Source organism: Mauremys reevesii, linkage group 4 (assembly GCF_016161935.1).
Source record: "Mauremys reevesii isolate NIE-2019 linkage group 4, ASM1616193v1, whole genome shotgun sequence".
Taxonomy (NCBI): domain Eukaryota; kingdom Metazoa; phylum Chordata; order Testudines; family Geoemydidae; genus Mauremys; species Mauremys reevesii.
The window spans coordinates 131,443,874-131,468,641 of NC_052626.1; the positions used below are offsets into that span (position 1 = coordinate 131,443,874).

Below are 24,768 nucleotides of genomic sequence, written 5' to 3' on the forward strand. Positions count from 1 at the left end.
CACTGACAGACCCCCAGGGATGCCCGCCATCTGCACTGAGGATGTGCTACAGAGCTCATTCGGGTTGCAGAAGGGAGGTGGGAGAGCTAGAGTTGTGCACGGCATGTGAGTGCAATAGAAAGAGAGAAAGCTGCTGTTACAACAGGGAGCTGGACTCTCTCCCCAGCACCACCAGCCAGCCTATGTTCTCCAGCTCAGGTTATTGAGGAGCTGTTTACATTGTAAAGAAGGCAATTTGCTCTGCAAACTTTCTTGAACGAAGGACAGATGCTGATTTCCCCCCACACACACACCTTGCTGACTTTTCATCTTTTCGTTCCACCCCCTCTCCCACTCCTGCCCCTTTATCTTTTTTTCCATCCAACTCTTAAGGACGAAATGAGTCGCATGAAAAACACAATGATGGAAAAGCAATGGCAACCACTGGGAATCTTTGCAGCAAGCCTCTGAGTTGAGGCTCCTCAAAGAACCACCCTCCCTTCCACCGACTCATACGCGTGGATTCACAACAGCTGATTTCCTTCATGCCTTTCACCTTGGCAAGAGCGATCACCTCGTCCCTCCATAACGAAAGGCACACATACTATCCAGACTGAGTCTCTGGTCAACAGCAAAATTTGTGCCTGTAAGATTGTCAAAGCAATCAGGTCAGCTGTTTTCAAGTGATGAGTTTAGTAGTATTTTAAATGAGAGAATGTTAGGACACTGGACTCATGAGACCTGGGTTCTATTCCCCGCTCTGGCTCTGGCCTTGTCACTGGCCTTGGGCAAGTCACTTCTCCTCTCTGTGCTTCAGTTTCCCCACCCACCCTTTACCTCTTGTCTGTTTAGACTGTCAGTGCTTCAGGGCAGGGACTGTTTCTTACTATATGTTAGCTCAGCGCCCAGCACAATGTGGCCCTGATCTTGGATGGGGTCCATAGGGGGGTCCATAGGGGCTCCTGGAGTACTTCCAAACAATAGTATTGCATTAGATTGTCCTATTTTGCTTCCAAACAGAAGTGACCTTCAATGAGGAATTTAGCAAGGGATTCAGCCTGGCTGCTTTTTGGAGCTTTTACATTTTTGAAGTGCTCAATATAAAGCTCCATAGCATAAAATAATATTTTCTTTCCCTATTGTTTTTGTCTTTTTCCATCTGGCAATGTCCACCCTGATCCTCTTTCAAAATGGTGAGAAAAAACCAACGTGAGGAGAGGCTGAGGGAACTGGGCTTATTTAGTCTGCAGAAGAGAAGAGTGAGGGGGGATTTGATAGCAGCCTTCAACTACCTGAAAGGGGGTTCCAAAGAGGATGGAGTTCAGCTGTTCTCAGCGGTTGCAGATGACAGAACAAGGAGCAATGGTCTCAAGTTACAGTTGGATACCTCAAGTTACAGGTCTAGGTTGGATATTAGGAAACACTATTTCACTAGGAGGGTGGTGAAGCACTGGAATGAGTTACCTAGGGAGGTGGTTGAAACTCCATCCTTAGAGATTTTTAAGGCCTGGCTTGATAAAGCCCTGGCTGGGATGATTTAGTTGGTGTTGGTCCTCTTTGAGCAGGGGGTTGGACTAGATGACCTCCTGAGGTCCCTTCCAACCCTGATAGTCTATGTTTCTATGATTCTGTGATGATATAACCTTGGCAAGCTGTGACTCAAAATAGTAAATACATGCAAGAATAAACATTATTATGTGGATCTCTAAATGATGTGGATGAATGGCCCGATGGGCCTGACTTTAAAAACCTCTAAGGAAGGAGATTCTACCACCTCCCTAGGTAACCCATTCCAGTGCTTCACCACCCTCCTAGTGAAAAAGTTTTCCCTAATATCCAACCTAAACCTCCCCCACTGCAACTTGAGACCATTGTTCCTTGTTCTGTCACCTGGTGCCACTGAGAACAGTCTAGATCCATCCTCTTTGGAACCCCCTTTCAGGTAGTTGAAAGCAGCTATCAAATCCCCCCTCATTCTTCTCTTCTGCAGACTAAACAATCCCAGTTCCCTCAGCCTCTCCTCATAAGTCATGTGCTCCAGCCCCCTAATCATTTTCATTGCCCTCTGCTGGACTCTTTACAATTTTTCCACATCCTTCTTGTAGTGTGGAGCCCAAAACCGGACACTCCAGATGAGGCCTCACCGATGCCAAATAGAGGGGAATGATCACGTCCCTCGATCTGCTGGCAATGCCCCTACTTATACAGCTCAAATTGCCATTAGCCTTCTTGGCAACAAGGGCACACTGCTGACTCATAGCATGGTTAGGTTCCACTCCCTATCAGCCAGCTCCCTCTTGGGGCTGCCATGCTCTGTTGATTAGGACCCCTTTCTTGGGAACACTTAGTTCTTTCCATCTCTAGCTCTCCAAGCACCCTAGGAAGGAGCGACAGTATCATTAGCCCCATTGTGCAGATGGAGAAGGTGAGGTGCAGAGAGGCAAAGGGGCTGGCGAGAGACGGGAATAGAGACAAGGTCTCCTGACTCTCAGTCCGGTGCCCTCCTGCTACAGCCTACTGGCCCCCTTCTTTCTGCACTGCTTCCTCCTGTAGGATTGAACTGAGCTATGGGCTGGGTCCCCCAGGGGGGCTGTAACAATCTGAGGGCTGGATCCCCATGGCAGGGGCTATATCAGTTTATGGGCTGGGTCCCCATGTGGGGATGTCTGGTCTATACTAGTGTTTGGTTCCCCGATGGGATTGTTGCAGTCTATCAATTACATGCCCTTCAGAACTGTCCCCTGCACTGGGGACCGGGTCCACGTGGGGGGCCGTCTGATCTATGGGCTGGGACCCCCGGGGTGGCTGTCACCGTCTATGGACAGGGTCCCCTCCAGGGTAATGGTGGCGGAAGGTTAAGCTGCTATGTGCAAACTCTGCCTGCTGCCGTTTCCTTTACAGATAAAAAGCACTATAAGTCCCTCCTTTCCCCTTGGTTCTTTTTATTAAATACCAAGAGGATTTAAGCTAAATAATAACAATTGGGGAGGCAGTAAAATCTGGAGGACTTTTCCCTGAGCCGGCACCGAGACCCCAGCAATTGCTTGTCTGCCTTTGGCAGGGCACAGAGAGAAAACTGAAGGGCCCCAATTCAGGAGAGCATCCTCATAACCCTTGATTATGTGCTTGGCTCCCACTGAACGCAATGCATGTGCTGTAAGTTAAACATGTGCTTAGTTTAAGTGCTTTCCTGACTGTGGGCCATGGTGAGAGATGAGGTCTTTCTAAAAAAAACCAAAACATCTATTTGGTAATTAGCTTTGTTTAAAAACACAGTTCTCAACTGCCTCCGCAGCAGAAGGAAATGTTATTAAACGCGAGTCCGTCGGTAGGCAGGACGTGTGTGCGGATTAAATCCTGAGGAGCTTGGCTGCCAGATAAAGACGTTATTGTTGTCATTTTTCCCTCCTTCCCACTCCTCCTTCCCTTGCTCCCACCCACCCTCTGCGAGAGAATCTTGGAGGAACAGAACCAGGGAAAACACACACACAGAGCTTAGAGGGAGACTCACTCGTGTCAGAGCTGAACTGCAGTGAGGAAGAGGAGGAGGAGGGGCGGAGAGAAACGTTCCTGGGAATTAATAACAGAGAGGCAGGAGGAGGGGCAGGTGCACACAGGTAAGCTCTGGACAGATGTTCTACTGGAGAGTGTTGTCACCTGGACTGATTGTTACAACTGAGTCAGCCACCTCCTTTATCAGTGGGCTAATATTACCATTCACTTTCCAACTTCTGTGAAACTTAAAAGAAAAGAAAACGTTTCTTTTCTTTTCTAGTTCAGCTGTTGGATCTTTCTTTCTTTCTTTCTTTCTTTCTTTCTTTCTTTCTTTCTTTCTTTCTCCAAAAGTAAAACTTGTTGGGGAGAGGAGGCAAGAGGATATCTTTAGGTCTGCAAAGTAGAAAGACAAACCCATGTGTGAGATCGTTGCAAATGCTGTAGACTTGTTTCCATGGAAGCATAACTCGGGAACCCCTTCCTCCCTCCTTCCCCCCGACCACTACCTTTCACACACCCACTCTTTCTCGCGCTCTCTGACACACACACACACACACACACACACATGTGCATGTCTGGTTTCTCAGCTATAAATGCAAAAACCAAGGTGCCTATTTAAATGAAAGCTGCGCACCTTAATACAAGCACAGAACAGGAGTTCCCTGCGTCAGAAAAGAAGTGTAGAAGGGATATAGGGAGGAGTGGAGGCTGAGAGCGGGCAAGATTTCCTCTGCTACAAAGTCTTGACTTTTACTGGGTGGCAGTTAACCAAAACTTTTGTAGTTTTATTCTCAGCAGACATTGGCATTTGTTAATTCCTCTTCCTCTGTGTTAAACATAAATTTGCTGTTTCAGATCAGATCTCAGAAGAGCTTAGTAGCAGTTTCCTGGGGAGGGGGTGGAGGGTGAGGGGAGACACTCCACAAGTCGCTGCAATCTCAAGTTGTGGGTGGAGGGGGGCGTGTGTGTTAACCCCCCTTTCCAAATGGATAGATGGAAAAAGAGCACACACTGTTTTGTTTTTCTGGGAAGAGGTGAATCAAATTCTTTTCTGAGAGGGGTGTGGGGGAGCTCCACTGCGTTCCAGTTTCCTTCAGTCAGCTGGGGTTTTTTACTTGAATTTCAGAAGCTAGATCCGTGACTCCAACACGCAGAGGGCAGAACCCAGGCTGCGTTCATATCTGGATCATTCCAAGGGAAAGGAACCCAGGCTGCCCTACCCAGATTGTCCCAATTATATAAAATCGAGACAGTTCTACTCCAGGACAGCCAGAGAGGCTTAACCCATTCCTCACTGCGTAGATTTGCCACTGCACCTGGACAATATGGAGACATGAGGACCAAGGTTCTTAGTCCCTGTTCTGGCAGAGGTGATGAGAGAATGAAGTGTAAAGATTGTAACCCTAACTGAATCCCTAGGAAAAAGATTCTGTGTATAGTGATGAGCAGAGACTTGTGTTGTGCAGAAACCTCCTCCCTGTGTGGACTGAGAACTCTGTGGCCCAGGGAAAGGGAGTGTGTGTGTTTGTGTGGTGCGGAGGGGGGAAGATTCAGCCTTGTTGTGACTCAGTGTAGGGATGGTAGCCCGAGAGAGAGAAGCAGTTTTCTTCGGCCTGATCTACATCAAAAAATGAGATTAGCCACGTCGCTTGGGGCTGTGAACAATTTTGCATCCTGTAGTTAGCTCGACCTAATCCCCACTGTAGCGGTGAATTTGCTACATCAATGGAAAAAAACCTTTCTGTGGCTGCAGGAAGCGGCTACATTACAGCAGCATTGTAGCTGTGCCACTGTAGCCCTTGTAGGGTAGATGTGTCCTAAGGAACCTGAGGTCCCAGCCCACTCTTATCAGATGTTTGGCTTCTGCTCCCTGCTCTGCAATGCAGACAAGCCACCCAAGATGGCTCTAGAGGCATTGTTTTCATCTCCTCTGTCAATCACAGACACTCCATATCCCAACCAGCCTGGGATCATTGTGTCCTAGCCACGCAACTGCACTAAAGCTGCTTTCCCAGCCCTGACCCGAGAGTGTACGGTTCATGCAGTGTGTTGTCCATGCTGTACTTCCCACTGGAGCAATTGTGTCAGGAGATCTAAGTGCAACGGGGAAGCTTTTCTTCTCCTTGGGGAGAGCCTGGAACAGAGATTGGGAGAGGAGAATCTAGAGGAGCAGATAAGGCAGGTATCAGATGGCAAATTCTCATTCCTTAGAGAGAAAAAGCAGAGGATCTGAATTACAGTGTGGAACAAAGAGGGACGCTCAGGAGTTAACACTGTATTTGCTTTGGAAACACCAGTCCCATGATCTCCTCATGTCTGCTCTGCCAGTTACACTATGTGTGCAGCACAGAGGATCCAGCCATTTAGCCTGCTGGACAGAGAGGTTCTGGTGTGGGGCCAGGGGCGACCAAGGGACAGAGTGAAAGGAAAGGGTGTGGGGTGAGCCTGGCCCACTGGGAGCACAGATTCCAAAGGGGGCTTCCTTAGCACTCAACATGTGCTGCTTAGCAGTGATGGCAGAAGGATGGGAAGATACTGGGGTTGCTGAAGACAGCAGGGTGGGGGAGATGGCACCCACTGTAAACTCTGCACCTAAATGGGGAAAGATGAGGGAGAAATTTATGTGGCATCTAAGTGGGGATCTGTGCCCCCGAACACCCATTTGCACGGACAGAAATACATAGTCTGTGCTTGCTGTTTACACGGCCGCTTTTCAAATCTGGGGGCTATGGTTTGTTTGCAGAAGGAGACACAGGCAGAGAGGGATGGATCGAAGAGCAACACTGGTGCTGCTGAAGAGCGCAAGCAAGGATTTTCTGTTACAATAACCCAGGAATTATCCAGCCAGCTGATCCTAGCTAGTTTCCACCCAGGACACACCCCATCCATATGCATGAGTATAAAACCTTCCCTGCAGAAAAAAGCTGCTGCAGTTGAGTCCCCAGGATTGGATTAGCCAGTGGTATGATGGCTCCAGCCCAGCACAGATACTCTGCTGTTTAAATTTTCACTCCAAAACCTATGCGGAGAATTGGTCCTTAGCATCGGGTCTCTGTTTTTAAAGATACTTTGAGGAAATCTGTCAGAGCGCTTGCCACACTCCCCTTCGTCCCATCACTGCTTTAAAGGCATGCTGGATGCATGTTTAATATAGACTTAATTCTGCCATTTCAGCTCTCCAGCCCAGCTGAATAAAGGAAACCCCTGTTTTGTGTATATTAGGGTTATCAAAACAGCTGACTGGGAGGCCTGTTTGGTCAACCCAACCGATGACTCTGATTAGCTGCCATAACTGATAGACAAAAGGGATGGCCAATGAGAGCGCTTGCTGTTCTTATTTTGGGCCACCCTCTCTGTTTTAAAGGGACAAGCACATGCTCTGTCCTAGTCTGTTAATCACAAATGCTAAATAGTTGTAGGTTGGGGAGGGAGGTGGTCATCAGGCTTCAGGCGCACAAGAAGGGGTAGGAAGTTGGGATCTCAACAAAGCAGCAATGAATGGAGGGAGAAGCAGTAAAGGGAAACTTTCTCACGGAAACAAACAGAAAATGATCCCTGGCACCATTTATTATAACAAGCTGGTTGTGCACATCACTGCCCCCTACTGGACAGAATCAGAACTGCTCGTTTGTGTATCATAGACCTTATTCCGCATGGAGCAAATGCTTCATCTCATTTGATTGGGGACTGTGTTTCGGGCCATCTTTCCCCACTGTTGCACTGAAGGTCTAAATGGCCATGGAATGCAGCTCAATGGCAATTTGAACTACTTTATTCAATGAATTTAACTCCTTTCCCATAGGCAGTTGGCAAGTTTCTGGAATATACTTGTTATTCAACCAATGCACTGTTGAATATTTTTGATAGGGATTGATGATAAATATTCAGAAAGCGAGGTGTTTTGCCTACTTGTGATTGGTCAGAAAGGTCACCTGCTATTGTTACTGCTCCCTGACTGGAGCAACTTGCATGCCAGTCGTTGGGAGTGCAAATCTAGTATTTGGTTTTCGTGAAAACTGGTGCATGTGACTTGAAATTCCTTCCTTGCTAACTTTTAAGCCAGTAAATGCAATCACATGAATGTGGATGGAAAGCCAACACACAAGGGTGGCCAAAGACAATTGACTTAAACATCCAAACATATCAGAGGCAACTATAAAGTTCGAAGTGGCCTCAGATTTGTTGAAAAATCTCAAATTTCTGTCACATGCCTTCCTTTTGGAAGGTATTTTTAAGACCTGACTGGAGTATTCATTCCACATAACATTTATTGTGCATGTAGCTCCTTCTTGTGCCTGCAAAGTGTTTGCAGATTGACCCAGTTTTCTATGAAGGTGTTTAATTTTTTGGAATAGTTTATGTGAACAAATTTAATCTAGTGGGTTGTTTAACTGTTAAGCTCTTCATGGTGTGGGATTGGTCACCTGAGACACCAGGTAGCAGCTCAGATAGCAGGCTGTTGGTCATCCAAAATACATACAGTGGATAGATGCACAGTAGTTACCCTCAATAAACAGTGGAGTGGATTACAGTAGGTTGATAGTATTGGTTCTGCTTGCTGACATTTTTATTCAGCTGTGACATAGAGCAAATAATGAAGATGCTGCTTTCTGGGCTGAATTTCTGGGCCAATAACTGTTTGTTTATATAGAAATATGGATTCCTAAAAACTTTCAGAAATAAACCGACACTCCCTCACACAGAGCAACAGACATGACCCTTTGATAAGAGCAGAGCAAACACACTGAGTTTGTTCACAGAAATATTTGGAAACTTCTTTCCATGCTATTCAGCCAGTTCTGGTATGTTCACTTGAGTGACAACCTTGTCCCCCACCTCATGCCTGCCTCTCTCTCTGTTGGGTTCTGCCCTGGGATCATTAACTGTTGCATAACATCACAATCAATTGCCATGGAATGATGTCAACTGTTAAGCATGACAACTGGAGAGAGGCCTGAACCAAAATCCCAGCTCTGAAGAGACACAATGAGGAAGTACGCATCCCAGCATCCTCCCTCCATAATGGGCTAAACCAAAATCCCAAATCCAACCCTCCTCCCCACCCACCTACAGCCTTTGTGGTTTTTTAAATCCAGATCGGAATTTTGGAATGGAGTCCCGGGAAACAGCTTCAGACCAGGGCAATGGGGTTAAAAAAATGAGTGTGTGTACTGTGGGGGTCAGGGGAAACCAGAGGTAGTCGGATGTAGACAATATCCCTGTGATGAATTTGTCAGTTCTCTGTGGCATTCAGTGTTTTCTCCTCTCCCCCACCCCTACTCAGACTATGGTGAACCTAATACCCAGCAGCTTCTCGAAACCCCCGAGATGCCAGAACGTTGATTGAAAGCAGCAGGGCCGCAAGGGTTCTGCGGTTAAAGAGAGACAGATGGAAGCAAAGAGAAACAATCAGGAAAAAGAGGGGGTGGGGAAAGCCCAGAATCTCTTTATGGAGAGAGTCAATTATTTAGAAGCCCAGGAATGCGTCCAGTCAGCTGGGCAGAGGTATTTCAAAGGGAGCCAAGTTGTCCATGGGTCCAATGTGCCAGGAGCCCTTGGTGGAGGTTGCCGGCACGGGGGTTGTTCTCCACGGTTCTTGCTGCGACTTCTCTAAGGCTCAGCCTGGGCCAGGATGCAGTGCCAGTCTTGCCAGTCGCAGGAGCTGTCTCTGGTGGTGTCAGGCGGAGGTGAAGAAGCTAACAGGCTGCCTGGGAAGCAATTTCCTTGCTGGAGAAAAGGGGCAGAAGGGCTTGTTTACCAGTGGGATTTTCCATTTCTCAACAAGTGCTGACAAACCTTTCCACTTCGCAGCCACGTGAGCCCTCGCTGCTGGCTTGTTAGCCTAATGCTGTTGACATTTCCCCGCTGCAGCCCGAAGGGGAACGTGACGGGCCTGTCTCAGCCCCTGTCTGCGCGGTTGGCATGTAGCCGGCACCATCCCGCACTGGGCTCATTGTGAAAGGCAAATGAAGTCTCTGTGCTTACATCCCCCAGCGCCCAGACGCTGACCTTTGTCTTTACAAGGCTCCCCTGAAGTCCTGCCCAGGGCTGCGTGGCAGTGGTGCTGTGGCTGGGGTTAACAAGTGAGGTGGGATCCCGACGCGGGCGGGGAGCGCCGCACATTTGAACGCACGATATAAAGTGCTGAGCAGGATGGGGAGCACCCATCTTGCTTTTTTCGTTCTTTACACAAGGGGTTCTGCCTTCAGCCCTCTCTAAAGCCCTCCTCTTCTTCCTCTGGTCGCATGCCAGACAATCAGCAGTAGCTTGGCCAAGTTGCTGCCTCATCTGACTTACAGACAGCTGGGCTGCGAGGGGGCAGGTAAGCAGGAGTGGCACAATGGATCTCCTTTCCATTCCCGCTCTGGTCACCACTCCACCCAGCTGCACATCCTCCAGCCCTACCAGCTGACTGAGGCTCAGGAAGGCTGTGCTGCTTGGTTTCATGCACATGATCTTCCCTAGGTGCTGCTACCTCCTTCCTTTGCAGTTGGCAGCCTGGGAGAGAATTTGATCAGTTTGTCCTAGCTTCTCTTTCTGTCCCATCCTGGGATTCTCCCTCTGAAGCGGATGATACTGGCTGCTCATTGCTACGGAGATAGATGGACCCCTGGTCTGATCTACGTTGTCTCTGTCTACATTGTCAATTAGGTCTCTGTGCAAAACTATTATTCATAGGTTGATACTTGTCAGCCATAATCATTGGGCCTCTTCAGCCCTTCTATACATCACCTTAACGATAGCACCCTGGGCTAATGCTTGCTGTAAAAGATGGGACATGGTGGAGAAAGACAGTGTAGTCTGATGGACTGACTGCAAGAGTGGGGAGTAGGGACTACTGGAGCCTCTTCTTGGCTCTGCCAGTGACCCTCTGTGTGACCTTTGGCCAAGTCACTTGACCTTGCTATGTTGCAGTGGCTTCCTCTGTAAAATGGGGCTATACTGATATATGCCCACCTGCTTAGAGGTGGGGAGCAGGTCTGAGAGAATTGTACAGGTGGGATTTTTAAAGGGCATTGGCCTAATTCAGCTCCCATTGAAGTCAGTGGAGCAGAGCTGAGCCAACGCTGAGCGCTTTTGAAAATCGCACGCTTAATGTTTGTAAAGAGCTATGCAAATGGAAAATGTTATATAAGTGCTAAGTATAGTATTATTATTGACACTGTTCCTTACCTACCGAGGTGCTTACATGGCCCCATCATATAATATCGGAGGAGTTCCCAAACATTAGTGAATTCAGGCTCCCAGCCTCCTTGTAAAATATGATGGCTTATAACCCCCATTGTATAAATGGGGATACACAGAGATCAAGGGACTTGCCCATGGTCATACAAGAATCTGTGTTAGAGGTAGAAACTGAAGTCCTAATAATAATACCTGGCTCTCCTACAGCCCTTTTCATCAGTAGATTATCAAAACTCTTCAGTGAAGAGGTCAGTGTCATCATCCCTATTCTACCAATGGGGAAACTGAGGCACAGAGCGGGGACGTGACTTGCCTAAGAGTCACCAGGTAAACCAGTGGCAGAGCCAGGAATAGAACCCAGGTCTCCTGAGTCCCAGTCTAGTGCTCCAGCCACTTCTAAAAGCTTGGACAAGCACCTGTCAGGGATGGTCTAGAGATTTTCTTGGTCCTGCCACAGCACAGGGGACTGGACTGGATGATTTCTCAAGATTTTTTCCAGCCCTACATGTCTCTGATCCTGTGAAATCACACTGCTGTCTCTCAGAGCTCCTCCATTCTAGTCCAGTATGGAAACACAAGACCATCCTTCCTTACCATCCCACCAGCAGCTTCTGGTCTGCTGTTATCATCATTTAGCCTATTGGTGACTGATTCATTGACTTCTGGCACAGCCACAAAGCTAAACACGCTGCATCGAGGTGCTATTTCCGCTGAGCGCGTTCTGAAGATGCAGTCTGTCTCTTTGGTGACACTTATAATGTTCCGTCACGGTTCACTGACGGAAGTGTAGCCTCATAAGTGAATTATCACATGACCATGTGCCTTTATGATTCATATAATCTATGGTGCAGGATTCGGTACTGTCACTTGGTGGCACTGCAGTTAAAATATCTTTAAAAACTGAAGTGAAATTATTGTTCAAAGCTGTCATGGATTTTTTGTGGTAGGAGGGCCAGGGAAGCCAAGAAAATATCCCTCTATCTGTCATTCACATCCTAGCCACTGGGTATACTTTTCCCTTCCTCTCTGTTCTTCTGTATGCTACATTATCCTTTGCCAAATAGATTACACCGTGCTGCTTGCTGCTTTGAGACCTCTACCTAGCTTCCTCCTCTCTAGATATTTAATACATGAAATGACTGCAAACCCATCTCAACACAGCAGTTCATAGTCAACCCTGTGCACTAGAAGTTGGTTTATGATGGGCCTCGTGGCATAGAACATCCTTTATCAGACGTAGATCTAATGATCAGAGCCACAGATGATCCTGCTAGGAGTGATGAGCCGCGTGCTTCAGGGAACAAGCCAAGCATTAAACCGCCTGGGTTTGAGGATAAACTTTCTAGACTGTTCTCAGTGGTGGCAGATGACAGAACAAGGAGCAATGGTCTCAAGTTGCAGTGGGGGAGGTTTAGGTTGGATATTAGGAAATATTATTTCACTAGGAGAGTGGTGAAGCACTGGAATGGGTTACCTAGGGAGGTGGTGGAATCTCCTTCCTTAGAGGTCTTTAAGGTCAGGCTTGTCAATTATCCTGGCTGGGATAATTTAGTTGGGAATTGGCCCTGCTTTGAGCGGGGGGTTGGACTAGATGACCTCCTGAGGTCCCTTCCAACCCTGATATCCTATGATTCTATGATTCTATGATTTCCCTTTGGGAGGGTTATTCATAATTGTGCATTGGGAGGGTTACACACTTTCCAAAGATACAGCTGATGATGGCCACTATTGGAGACAGGAAACCAGACTGGAAGGGACATCCAGCATGGCAGTTCCTATCTTTGTATATTCCTTTGCCTGCTAAGCATGTGAGCGGATCGACCCCCCTGCCTTCACGTCTCTCCAGCCGCAATTCAGCAACGCACTTAGGCCCAGATTTGTAAAGGTGTTTTGGCATTGATGTGTCAGTGTCGCAACACCTAACTGACTGAAGAACCTAAATCTTATTTGCAAAAGGGATTTAGGCACTGAGGCCCATTGATGGGCTGTCCTGAGCACAGCTACCTCTGAATACCTTTAAAAATCTGAGCCATCCACACTTGCTTGTTTTGAATCCCAGTGACTCTGATGGCAATGCTTTGCCCAAATGGCACCTCAGTGGACTTTCTCTTCTCTGCTGGCTCTTTATAAGAGCAAAGCAGAGTGAAACAATGACCCAGCTCAATCAAAATACTCTCTGGAGCAAAGTGATTTGCTGGAGGAGGATGGGGGGAAGAATAATCTGCAAACAGACAGAGGAGAAAATCACTCCTGGAATATAAAATGGCTGGTGTGAATGGTATATCTGCACTGCAGTCAGCGCAGGTGCTGCTTTGAATTACCAGCTGAGACTCTGGCCCCATATATTTTGTGGGTCACCTTCAGACCTGCCAGTCCAGCCAGCGCTACCATAACACATCTCTGCTACAAAAGACCTCAGCACCGAACCTAGCTGCACCTTTTCTTAATCTCCAGGTGCCCTGCTGTGTAAAATCATATTGGAGCTGAATGCAAACGTCTCTGTCATTCGGGTCCATCTCTGTGCACCCTGTTTGAGCGACACAGGACTGGGTCCTGTTCTCCTGGAGCTTCTGTTCCAAAACAAAACCGCATTTGTGACCCACTGGCATGGATGAGAATAGTGCTCTGAAGCCATATTTCCTCCCCTCCCCCCTATGTTCACAAAAGTGAACCCAGAGCATGAAGTGAACTGTGCCTTCCCCCTTCGGTGTCTCCTGTCACATTACTGCTTCCAGGAGTAAACCCCAGGGAAATACATCAAAGCAAAAAGCCGTTGTGTGAAATGGGCCCCTAGTGAGCGGAACAGATTAATGAGCTACAGAGCCAACTGCACAAAGCGTGATTCCCATCACTCATTGCTCCACAGGTTCTGCGCACAAACATGAGGGGCCTGATTCAGGGAGTAACAGCCTGCTCGTCCATAGATCTAGGGGGGAGCTGCAGGCCCCAGGCATCTTGCAGGAGGGGCTGTAGCCTGAAAATCTGCTGCTGTACAAAGCAATGAAAAGCCACTCGGCGGGTTAACTTTCAGAGGCATTGTCCTTGTGAGAGTTTGTGACAGTGTGCAGCAATTTAGGCCAAGCGGGGTGATGGATGGTGACGCGTGAGCCGCAGGGGGCTCGCTGCTTGGGACCAGTTCGAGTAAACACCCCCCAATTTCACACGGTTGTCTTCGCCGAACCTTTTGGGTCTGTAATACGGGGCTGGGTAATCCAGGGGCATCTCACCGGAACAGACTGCTGTACTGCCCAGGGAAATCTGTTCAAGCCCATCTCATCTTATGTTTTATATATATTGTGTGTGTGCATCTAGTTCCCCACCCTTTCTTTTCACCTCCTCCTCACCCCACTCCCTCCACCACACACACACACACACACACACACACACACACACACACACACACACACACACACACACACACACACACACATTGTATGTTAATCCCCACACACATACCCTCCAATACATGTGTCTGAGGGGGAGGAAGGAGCCTTTATATAATGAAGTATGAAATCATAGACTATCAGGTTTGGAAGGGACCTCAGGAGGTCATCTAGTCCAACCCCCTGCTCAAAGCAGGACCAACCCCAACTAAATCATCCCAGCCAGGGCTTTGTCAAGCCTGGCCTTAAAAACCTCTAAGGAAGGAGATTCCACCACCTCCCTAGGTAACCCATTCCAGTGCTTCACCACCCTCCTAGTGAAAAAGTTTTTCCTAATATCCAACCTAAACCTCCCCCATGGCAACTTGAGACCATTACTCCTTGTTCTGTCATCAGTGCTGCCCCACTAATTGTCTAACCAGCACGATAGCGGACCCTGCGTAAGGAGGAAGGGAGGATGGTCTTGTTGCTGAGGCACTGGTCTGGGACTCAGGAGATCTAGAGTCAATTCCCACATCTCTCACAAACTTTTCATTTCCCTGCCATTGCAGGGCAGTGGGCACTGGTGAGCCTTGGTCCTACCAGTTCTTGGCCTGCAGCACATAATGGTCTAGCCTCCTGGGGGCTCCTTGGGTCTCATTTTGGTTGTTGGGTTGGTGTGAAGCTGGTGTTGGTGGCCTGGGATATACAGGAGGTCAGATTAGACTATTTGGTGATTCCTTCTGGCCTTAAAGTCTGTGACCCTATGACTTCCTGTGTGACCTTGGGCAAGCCCCTTGATCAGTCATTGCCATGGTTCCCGGTCTGGACATGAGGGATAATTACTCTTCCCTGCATGGCGGGGCATGGTGAGGGTAAACTGGTTAGTGTTCATGAGGGGCTGATACAGCTGTGATGGGGGATACATAGTGCCTGGACAAGTCTCTTTTTAATAAACCTCGTTGTGCCCCCTGCAGGTGAATTGCTGGACCATGAAGGCAGCATTCAGATTGCTTCTCCTCCTCATCCTTGTGTTGATCGCTGAAGTGAACGGGCAGAGGCGGAAGCCTGGGCGGAAGCCCGCCCGCCCGACATCCGAGCGGAAGCCCGCCCGCCCGACTCCCGAGTGGAAGCCCGCCCGCCTGACTCCCGAGCCGGTCGAGCCAACAGAGCTGCCTCCACCTCTGCCGCCGGGCCCCCCCTCTGTCTTCCCGGATTGCCCCAGAGAATGCTTTTGTCCTCCAGACTTCCCCTCAGCCCTCTACTGTGACAGCCGCAACCTGAGGAAGGTGCCCCTCATCCCTCCCAGGATCCACTACCTCTATCTCCAGAACAACTTCATTGACAGCCTCCCAGAAGAGTCCTTCAAGAATGCCACGGAGCTGAGGTGGGTCAACCTGGACAACAACCGCATCAAGAAGTTGGACCGGCGGGTGATGGAGCAGTTGGACAGCCTAGTCTTTCTGTACCTGGAGAAGAACCAGCTCAAGGAGGTGCCATCCTTCCTGCCAGCCAACCTGGAGCAGCTGCGTCTGAGCAGGAATCAGATCTCCAAGATCCCCTCTGGGGTTTTCAACAAGCTGGAGCACCTGGTCCTCCTGGACCTGCACCACAACAAGCTGAGTGATGGAGTCTTCAACAAAAACACCTTCAGGGGGCTCAAGAACCTCATGCAGCTCAACCTAGCCCACAACATCCTGCGGAAGTTGCCTCCTGGGCTGCCCAGTGCTGTCCACCAGCTCTTCCTAGACAGGAACAACATTGAGGACATCCCTGATGACTACTTCAAAGAATTCCCCAATCTGGCCTTTCTCAGACTTAACTACAATCAGATTTCTGACAAAGGGCTGCCCAAGAACTCCTTCAACCTCACTAACCTGCTGGTGCTGCAACTGGCGCATAATAAGCTCACCACTATGCCCTTCATCAACCCCAAACTGGAGCACCTCTACCTAAACGACAATTCCATTGAAAGTGAGTTGGGGGTAGCAGGTCGGCAGGCCTACGTGGCTGTGGCTGGGCCTAGAGGGAGCAGACGTCCCCTGGGGACAGAATTCTTTGCATCCGGAGATTGTTTCTTTCAGTGTGAAACCCAACCACAGGGTTCCACTCCCTTCAAAACAGGACTTGATGTTTAGAATGGGTTGGGGGCCCTTTTACATGGGTGCATGGGGCCAGGTGGTGGAAGGGCCTGTACTTAGGAAAAGGATGGTCCAAAGCACTACTCAGGAGACCTGGGTTCCATTTCCTGCTCTGCCACAGATTTTTCCCATATGATCCTGGACAACTCACTTAGTCTTTCCATCTGTAAAATGGGGATCATACTTCCCTACCTCACAGGGAACTGTGAGGTGCTCAGATACTACAGTGATGTCGGGGGCTCATATGTGTACCTAAGATAGATGGAAACAATACAGCTTAACTTTCTGGGTGTTGAGGCTAGCAGGGCTAGGGGATGCAGAGAGGGATGAAGGGAGATCAGGGCTATGCTGGTGAGCACCTCTGCAAATCCATCAGAGACAGCTTCACACGGATTTAGGCAAAGAACAGAGATTTCATGGGACAGGTGCCAGGCAATGAAATGCATAAACACAGCAAATGTAGGAATAACAAAGGCCTGTTCCCAGCAGACCCAGATGTTTGTGCTATCGGAGCTCTTACCACCTGCTGCCCTGGTTGAAAACATCTGCAGGGAAGCAAGAATGCAGAGCTCCTTCCAGAAATTCTCTGCATGCAAAGAAGGGACACACGCAGAAACCAGCCCAACTCCTAATATTGTGGCTGCAGAGAGTGGGCTGATGGAGTTTTGGTAGCAGAGCAGTATGGGCGATTATACACCTGTAAATCAGTAGTCCCAAAACTGTAGTTAAAATCTAAATACCTTTATGGCTGGCAGTTTGACAGCTATGCCCATAGACTGTCACATCAGTGAAAGGACCAGGGGAACCCATTGATAATAGCAATGAAGGATGTAACCCCAAAGTCCTTACTTAGGAAAATCTCCCCCTTAACTTCAATGAGAGTTTTGTCTGAGTACGGGCTTCTAGATTGGGCCCTTATATGCCAAAATGGTCCACCACTGAAGAGCAGCCACCTCTGAGGTGGAACATGGCAACTGTAGTGGTCAAAGGAGGTGGCAGTAGAGCACGGGCATCCAGCTTATGAATACACTGGGGTTTGATCCAAAAAACGAAGAGAGGGGCAAGCAGTTTCAAGGTGAAGAATCCTAGTGGAACTAAGTTGTCATCACTGAAGGTCAGCAGTGCCAGGAGAAAAGGACAAGGAGACAGAAGGGATCAATCTAGGCCTTGCTTAAGTAGCTGGACTGGCCCACAGGGGACTAAAGAACCAGCAGCAACCGACAGGAGCCCCAAAAGGCCAAATAAGGGCCAATTTGGGCCAAGTTTGAACTAAGCGGGAATTCGGGGTCAAGTTGCTGACTGATCTGTGATGTAGTTATTCAGCATGGCTATGGTATGCTAGTTAAGGAGGTATATGCTGCAGGTTAGAGAGAGACCCATGTTCCATTCCCCTGTGCTGCCAATTGTCTGCATTTTATCTTGAGCCTTGGGACATTTGGTGGCTTTTTTAAGTCTTCAGCTTCTGGAGTCATGTATTCAGTGAGAATCTCTGCTTTTATTTTCTTTAAAAGCAAGTTTCTAGCCCTCGTGGTGGCAGAGAAAAGCCTGAAACGTGCTCCCCTAAAGGGCTGGCAAACAGAAAGAACCCAGCCTCTTTTTTTTGATGTCCTGGTTTTTAAGCCAGTCTTCTGACTCTGGGCGTCCTAGATCATAATTTTTGAAAGCCTGGGGTTGGCAATACTGATTTCCCATTGTAAAGTATTTCTTTTCTCCCTTTCATAAAGTGCCACAGTATTTCTCACCTTTCTCTTGTTAAGCACAGATTACTGGCAGAACTCTGCATCCAAGGCCACCCCACCGTAGCACCCTTTTCTCTGCCCCACATCACTGATAGAGACACTGTAGAAGATGTTAGGAAGTGCAGATGCAACCTGAGAGCACCCCAGACACCCTGAAATCGCAGCAGAGCCCTGGGAGCACCGCACACACAGCATAAGAAAAATAGACATGAAAATAAGCCCCAGAATAACTACTCATGGCTAATGCTCTCTTGCTCCAGGGTTTTCCTGCCTCTTGTGATGGCTTCATAATGGCAGCAATGATTAGCAATACTTGGGGCTATTTTTATAGCTGCCTACAGGGACGGGAGGAATTATAGCTTGCTGTTTCCTGGAAAATCACCCAATCAGGAATATTCTTAGGCTGATGTGAGTGAGTCCCCAGCTGCTATAGCCAATTAGAAGGCATGGGGGTGGTGACTACACCTTCTTGGTGGCCTGCTGGAGTGCTCACTTGTTGCAAGGACTTCTCATTGTTTGCTGGAGTTAATGACAGAGTGGAATCTCCAATGCTTGGCTGATGTTTTGAAGGCTGGCTTTGGAGCTCTGCTGGGGCTGTGTGTGCTCAGATGATTTGGTGACGCCAAAGGCCGATGTAAGATTCCTCTGGTAGAATCGTAAAAGCTGTGGGAGCTGAAAGGCAGAAGGACTGGAGTTTGCATCTGGATAGCCAGGAGAGGTGAAATCCCACATTCCCTTTAGTAAATCCAAGCACGCTGGACTGATGAACCCTGCTGTGTCTGTAGGGGGAGGAGGTGCCACATGAGGGAAGCCATGTCATGCAGAAGCTAACAGATTGGGTGAGCCTGTTGGTTGGTTTGACACATGGAGCTTGGCAAGGTGATCCACCACCTGGGACATTGAATTCAACAACAGTGGCCCAGGGATCCCTATATTTTGGTAGACAAAAGGGGACTTGGGATGCCCACATGGCTAGAGTTAGGGTGACGTGCGGTTCACTGCTTGCAGATCCCCGCTGATAGAAGGACAGGCAACTCTGCTCTCTTGCTCTCCATCGATAGAGAGGTATGTTTTCAGACAGGCTGAGGTCCTGTCTCCTAGTTCAGAGGCACAATTCCCACCCACGGAATGAATCCCGGGCGCAAATGTGAGTCATTGCACCTCTGCCACCTGATTTGCCCCCAGAGTCAGCTAGCTAGAACAACAAGGACTTAGAGTTGCACCCAAAATCCATCGATGGGTGCAATACTCTAGGTGCAAAAATGCACCCACAAAAAAGGAGAAAGTGTGCCCCCATTTGTACCTAAACCAATACATATTTCCACTGTAGCATCAGCACCTAGGTACTGCAGTGATGTGCTCTGTCAATAAAACAGATGCATAGCTAGCTCGTCCCAAGAGAACGGACATACCCAAGGAGATACAGGAGTAAAGTGAGGGGCACCGGAACCCTCCTCTTCCTTTGATGCAGTGAGAACTCCCTCTTCTGTTTCAATCTACTTTAACTATGGGATGGGGTGGTATGCACCAGAGACAACAAAGCAGATCTCTTGCAAGCCCCTTAAGCACTAAGTGATCACTGAACACCATAGATGGGTGGATGGATGGGTGTGATGTAGAGTAGACAAACTCTCAGCATCTCTCGCCTGGAATCAGATGAGCTCTTCCAACCCATGCCATGCTCTCTCTTCCCCTGCAGAAATCAACGGGACCCAGATTTGCCCCACCTCCCTGGTCACCTTTCAAGACTTCTCCTCAGATCTAGAAAATTCGCCCCGGCTCCGCTACCTGCGCCTGGACGGCAACCAACTGAAACCTCCCATCCCCTTGGACCTCATGATGTGCTTCCGGCTCCTACAGTCAGTCGTGTTTTAACTCTCCCAGCAGTGCCACTCTCCCAGGACTTTGGCTTAGCGCAGACAATTGACTCCAGTCTATGTCAAACACTTGGAAAATATCTTGTTCCCCCATTCAACCCACCCCACTCACCCCTCAATGCTCTGTCTCCTCTTCCTCTCCCCTCTCTTTCCTCCTTCCTCAGCTGCAAGGAGCCCCGCCACCGTTAGGTGCAGCACAGTACCGCCCTGTGGATGCTGCATGTATCTTATAGGAGTGCACTTCCTGTCGGATACCTGTAGTGCCCACACAATGGCACTATGCCACAATAAGCATCCAAGGCCTTTGTGTAAATGGGGCCCTTTCATGCCTACTCTTTAGGTCAAAGTCAGAGAAGAGGTGCCTGCTCAAATGCCACCCACTTATACCTAGCATGCAACTGCCTTTCTTTCCCAGGTCTGTACATCTTCCAGCCATAGGAACCATCTTCAGGTGGACCTGGTCTTTGTAGGTCTATCAGCATCTCCTCCCAACTCCAGCAGACAGTGGTACGTCAGCTTTGTTTTGGGAGCACCCAGTGATGGAGGGGCTATCTGGCGGATGGGAGGGGCAGGGGGCCAGGAACTGGACAATGATCCGAGGCAATTATAGCTGTTTTATGAGACAAGGCGATTTCATCCCCAAAGCTGCAATATCCGGAAAAATAACCCAAGTTGTCTTGGGCACCAAGATCTAGTTCAGGTGCTTCTCTTCCAAGGGCACAGAATTCATTCGAGGTGGGCGTTGGGAATCCAGGTCAGGTTCTACTTCTTTCCAAGTCCTCTCCTTGGCCCAAAATGGTGCAGCTCACACTTCACTTTGGATGATCCTAAGGAAACCCAGTGGGTTTGCTCAGCCATTGTGTCTTCGGGTGACATTGGTGCTGGACTCACCCACCAACTTCATGCCAATGAAAGCTGATGAAATCTCAGAGATTCCCCACTGAGCAGAAGATTCTGGGTACAGACACCATATAAGCATGTGGCAGGCATGCAGAGCCCTTGGGTGGGTTGAACATATTCACATGGAAGAAAATTCATGCAAACAAGCAACTTCCTCACCCACATGGCAGCTTCTTGCTGCATCATGCTGGATTCTATCACAATTCATGGTAGCCAGGGTTACCAGCAGGTCCCCATCGCCAAATCAGATAGACCCCATAAGGAGTCCCCATAAGGTCCCACATTAAAACCCTGTGGATTATAAGAATCCTGATGGAGTATCCCTTTCATGTACGCACCCACCAGTCTGCCCTTGTGTCAGAGTAGTATGGGCACCAACCATCACTGAGAACTTTTAAATCAAGATTGGATGGTTTTTGAAAAGCTCTGCTCTAGGAATTACTTTGGGGCAGTTCTCTGGCCTGTATTACCCAGGAGGTCTGACTAGATGATCACAATGGTCCCTTCTGGCCTTGGAATCGGTGAATCTATGAAAAACCACAAAGAGGGTGGTCTTTGCTCTGGCTGGTGACCTGCAGCTGGGTCCTTCCTAATACATGCGGCTACTTTGATTCCAAAAGATGGTTTCGAGACGAAGAGTAACTCCTCGAACCCAGAGCTTAGAGTAGTTTGTGAGGCTAGGGTCTGCAATGGGGCTAGATAGAGAGACATCTCAAGGTGAGGGGAGATGGATTAACTGTGGCTCTACGCATTAGGGACAGCTTGAGCTGTCATGGTACTGCAGCACTCCTGCATGATGGGGTCAAGACCAGGAGCTGGTGCTGAAGGCTGGACATTGCTAGGGCCCTGGATTTTGCACTGGTAGAGCAGAGAGATCCTCATTCTGGGGAACAGGAACAATAGGGGAGATCTGTCTTGAAAGCACCACCTTTTTGCAAGCAGACAAATGCTTCCTCTGTTCCATTTATGGGGCACCACAGTGACACCCAGTGGCCAGATAGGGTGACGTTGGCGGGCAGTCCTAGATTTCCCAAAGATCGACATTGTTCCTGTTTAAAGGTAGCTGGTTACGTTAATCCCATTCATTCCCTTTGTATGTATCTGACCTGAGCCATTTGTCTTATTTAAAGATGGCAGGTTAGAGTAATGCCTGGTGCATTGTGGGGATCTCTGCTTCACATTCAGAGGCGTAAATCCGGATTTAGTCTGGCAGAAGTGAGAATTGTCATAAACTACAGTTCCCCCCAACTGTGCACTTGGGAGCGAATTTAAGCACAAGCGATGTCGTTACACCCTGAGAAGGGCCCGGATCTCTTGGGGGACCAGAACGATGGTGATAAAGCTGCAGCTTCCCTGGGCACTGCCCCATCAGAATGAAACACCCTCTGCCCATCCCCCTCGCCCGCCAGAAAACCACTTGCGGGGGGAGCAAGAGGAGAGAAGAGAGATGTGAAGAACAGAAGAAGCTGCCCAGCCCACTGTCTTGTCACCACCTCCTGCTGCCCTTCACGCTCCTCCTCCACAGTCCTCCAGCATCCCAACAAAGGTCTCTATCGCCTTTCTTCAGACCCTTCGCTCGCCTTCCCCCGTCACTTAGTCTCTCCTGCCCTGTTTGAGTGAGAGCTCTGCTCAAAGTCCCTGCATGCCCCCTTGATTCCTCTGAGATTTGGAAACAGCGTAAAAAATTCTCTCTTAGTTTGTTGATCCTGTTCGCCAACTTCAAGCCTTAAGTCCCAGGGCCAGATCCTTCAGCTGGTGTAAATTGGCTCTGACTTCAATGGAGCTGCACCCATGGACGCCAGCTGAGAATGGTGCCCTCTTTATTCCTGGAGACTCCATCGAGCTCTCTTCCCCTCTGGGTAACGGATGCTTTGATCTTTGGTAGCACACATTGCATCCTCTCCAGCTATGTGGGGCAGCACCCAGCGCTGCCTGCTGAAGCTCAGAAGGTATCTAACGTGCGTCAGGCACAGTAGCAGTATTGCCACAACCTAGTGCCAACTATTGCATGTGGCCCAATGGGCAGAATGAGGCATTACTGTGTCCTGAGTGGTTTTGCTGTTCTGCTCTGCACAGGACATAGGTTTTTAATGATTCCTCCCTCTGGGACTCCATCAGCGTGCTGCTGGGTGACACACGCTCAGCTCGGATCGTGTGGCCTGGTTCCTCTCTCCCACAGGCGAATCCCTTTACACATCTCAGCAACGAAGTGCGTTCACCATCTCAGTGGCCTGCTCACCTCAGAGACTCAAATCCCTCTGGATCCCTGTGATTTGCTCTGCCGCCAGTATTAGCCTCCTCGGCATGATCCAAGCATGCACAGCAAAACAGTGTTTCTCTCCCTTACCCCTGTGCAGCTCACTTTGAACTCAGCAGGATTCTGTGCAGGGTAACTGAGAGCAAAATTGGTCTTGGTGGCTGTAGGAGACGTCCCTAAGTCTTGACTTCCCCCCTCTCCCCTCCTGTGAATCCATTTGGGCTCCTCGTCTTGGCAGATCTTTGGATGTGAATCGGCAAAGCTCCATGGACTTCAGTGGAGCTAGGCTAGCGGAGGTTCTGGCTGATTGGTCTTTCCCTCTTCACACTGGGACTGCTTTTGACTTACAGCTGCATTGCCTCCATTTTAGCAGCTGGAAGGAGCTGGGGTGTCATGAGCCGCCAGTGTGTGTGTCTCTTTCTGTATTGCACACAGCAACACAACACCTTCATATCATTCCCAAGAAGCGTCTCTCTCTCTCTCAAATACTCTCCTTGACCCCGGCCACATACACCCCTTTCCTTTACCTCCAACCAGGTCTCTAGCTTTGGCATTACTGGGTAAGACGTGCCCATTACGCTAACCCTCCCACCATCTCTTCTCTTCCTATCCTGCCCTGCTCTCGGTCTGGTTCCAGCTTTGGCTCTCTCTGTAGGCCTATACGGCCCCGTGGAGATGCACAGATTGAACACAGTAACTGACGGTATATGTGCAACCCCCCTCTTCCATCCAAAACCCCCCACTATGGCCCTCAAAGCCAATGGACTCCCATTTACATCAATGGGCTTTGACCATGTCCTCAGTGACCAGACAGCCCCATTGTCCCCTGGACACATCCTCCCAGGAGCTCCTGTTGGAGGTGTACGCTTGGAGTCAATTATTTTAACAGCAATGCAGGCGTGAAACTTGCTCTCCTACTTATGTCCGTGGGGCCAGATTCAGATCTCAGTGACGCAGGGGTAACTCCACAGTCACTCCGTTGATCTCAGTTGAGTTGCTTTGGATTGTGACATGTAGAATGTGATCTCCTGGTCTCTCTCCTAGCCTACCTTGCATTATGTTTCATTCTCGGTCGCTTTACAGAACCAAACACCGCTTGTACCTTTTTCATTTTGAGCTTATTTTTTTATTCTACCCCCAGTTCTTATATGTACGGCTCCCTCCTCCTTCGCCACTGCATACATAGGGGTCTGGGTTTCGTTTCTTTCTGATTTTCCATGTTTATGTTCTGGACCAATTGAGGATTGTTTTTTAAAGGAAAAAGAATCTATTTTAAATCGGTGTTTATAAACAAATAAACCCACCAGCAATTGTCTCCCTTGAATTCAACAAAATATGAACCCCGTGTGAGAGGAGGAGGTTTTTAAAGGCACAAGTGGGAGTTTGATGTCCAGCTTCCATTACAAATCGATAGGAGTGATCCATGAAAATCAGTGGGAACTAGATGCCTTAACTCTCCTTTGTGCCTTTCAAAATCTACCTTCCACGCTCCAGGGATGGGCTCCCAGTAAGCAGTAGAGAGACTGTTAAGATCTACTCATTCCCTCCGCAAACACTGTGAAAATTGCAAATTCCAGGCAGGTATTTTTGATCAAAACCCTCATCTCCAAATGTTCCTCAGTGGGATTTATTGGGTTTGACTGATTTCAACATTAAACCTGGAAACCCTATGTATATATTTATATATCTATATGTGTATATATACCGGTACACTGTACATGTATAGCTATATACATACAGTAACTCTCAACTGATTCTAGCTCAATGGTATTTTCACTTCTCCTCGCCCGTGGCAGTGAAAATAAAACAATTCAAAAAGAAACTTGGAAGTGC

The 24,768-nt window shown here is 48.7% G+C and overlaps 1 protein-coding gene across 1 annotated transcript; it reads left to right on the forward strand.

Moving 5' to 3' along the window:
- Window positions 1-3,441: 3,441 nt before the first annotated feature.
- Window positions 3,442-24,051, forward strand: LOC120405122 (proline and arginine rich end leucine rich repeat protein). Its single transcript, XM_039538412.1, has 3 exons — window positions 3,442-3,596; window positions 14,999-15,995; window positions 19,601-24,051. The coding sequence occupies exons 2-3, from the start codon at window positions 15,014-15,016 to the stop codon at window positions 19,774-19,776; spliced, it is 1,158 nt and encodes a 385-aa protein (XP_039394346.1). The 5' UTR covers window positions 3,442-3,596; window positions 14,999-15,013; the 3' UTR covers window positions 19,777-24,051.
- The last annotated feature ends 717 nt before the right edge of the window (window positions 24,052-24,768 follow it).

Excerpts from the sequence above, each read along its gene's own strand:
- LOC120405122 (XM_039538412.1), top strand. The coding sequence starts at position 15,014 with ATGAAGGCAGCATTCAGATTGCTTCTCCTCCTCATCCTTGTGTTGATC. Across the intron at positions 15,996-19,600 it reads AAACGACAATTCCATTGAAA|AAATCAACGGGACCCAGATT; the intron begins GTGAGTTGGGGG and ends CTTCCCCTGCAG.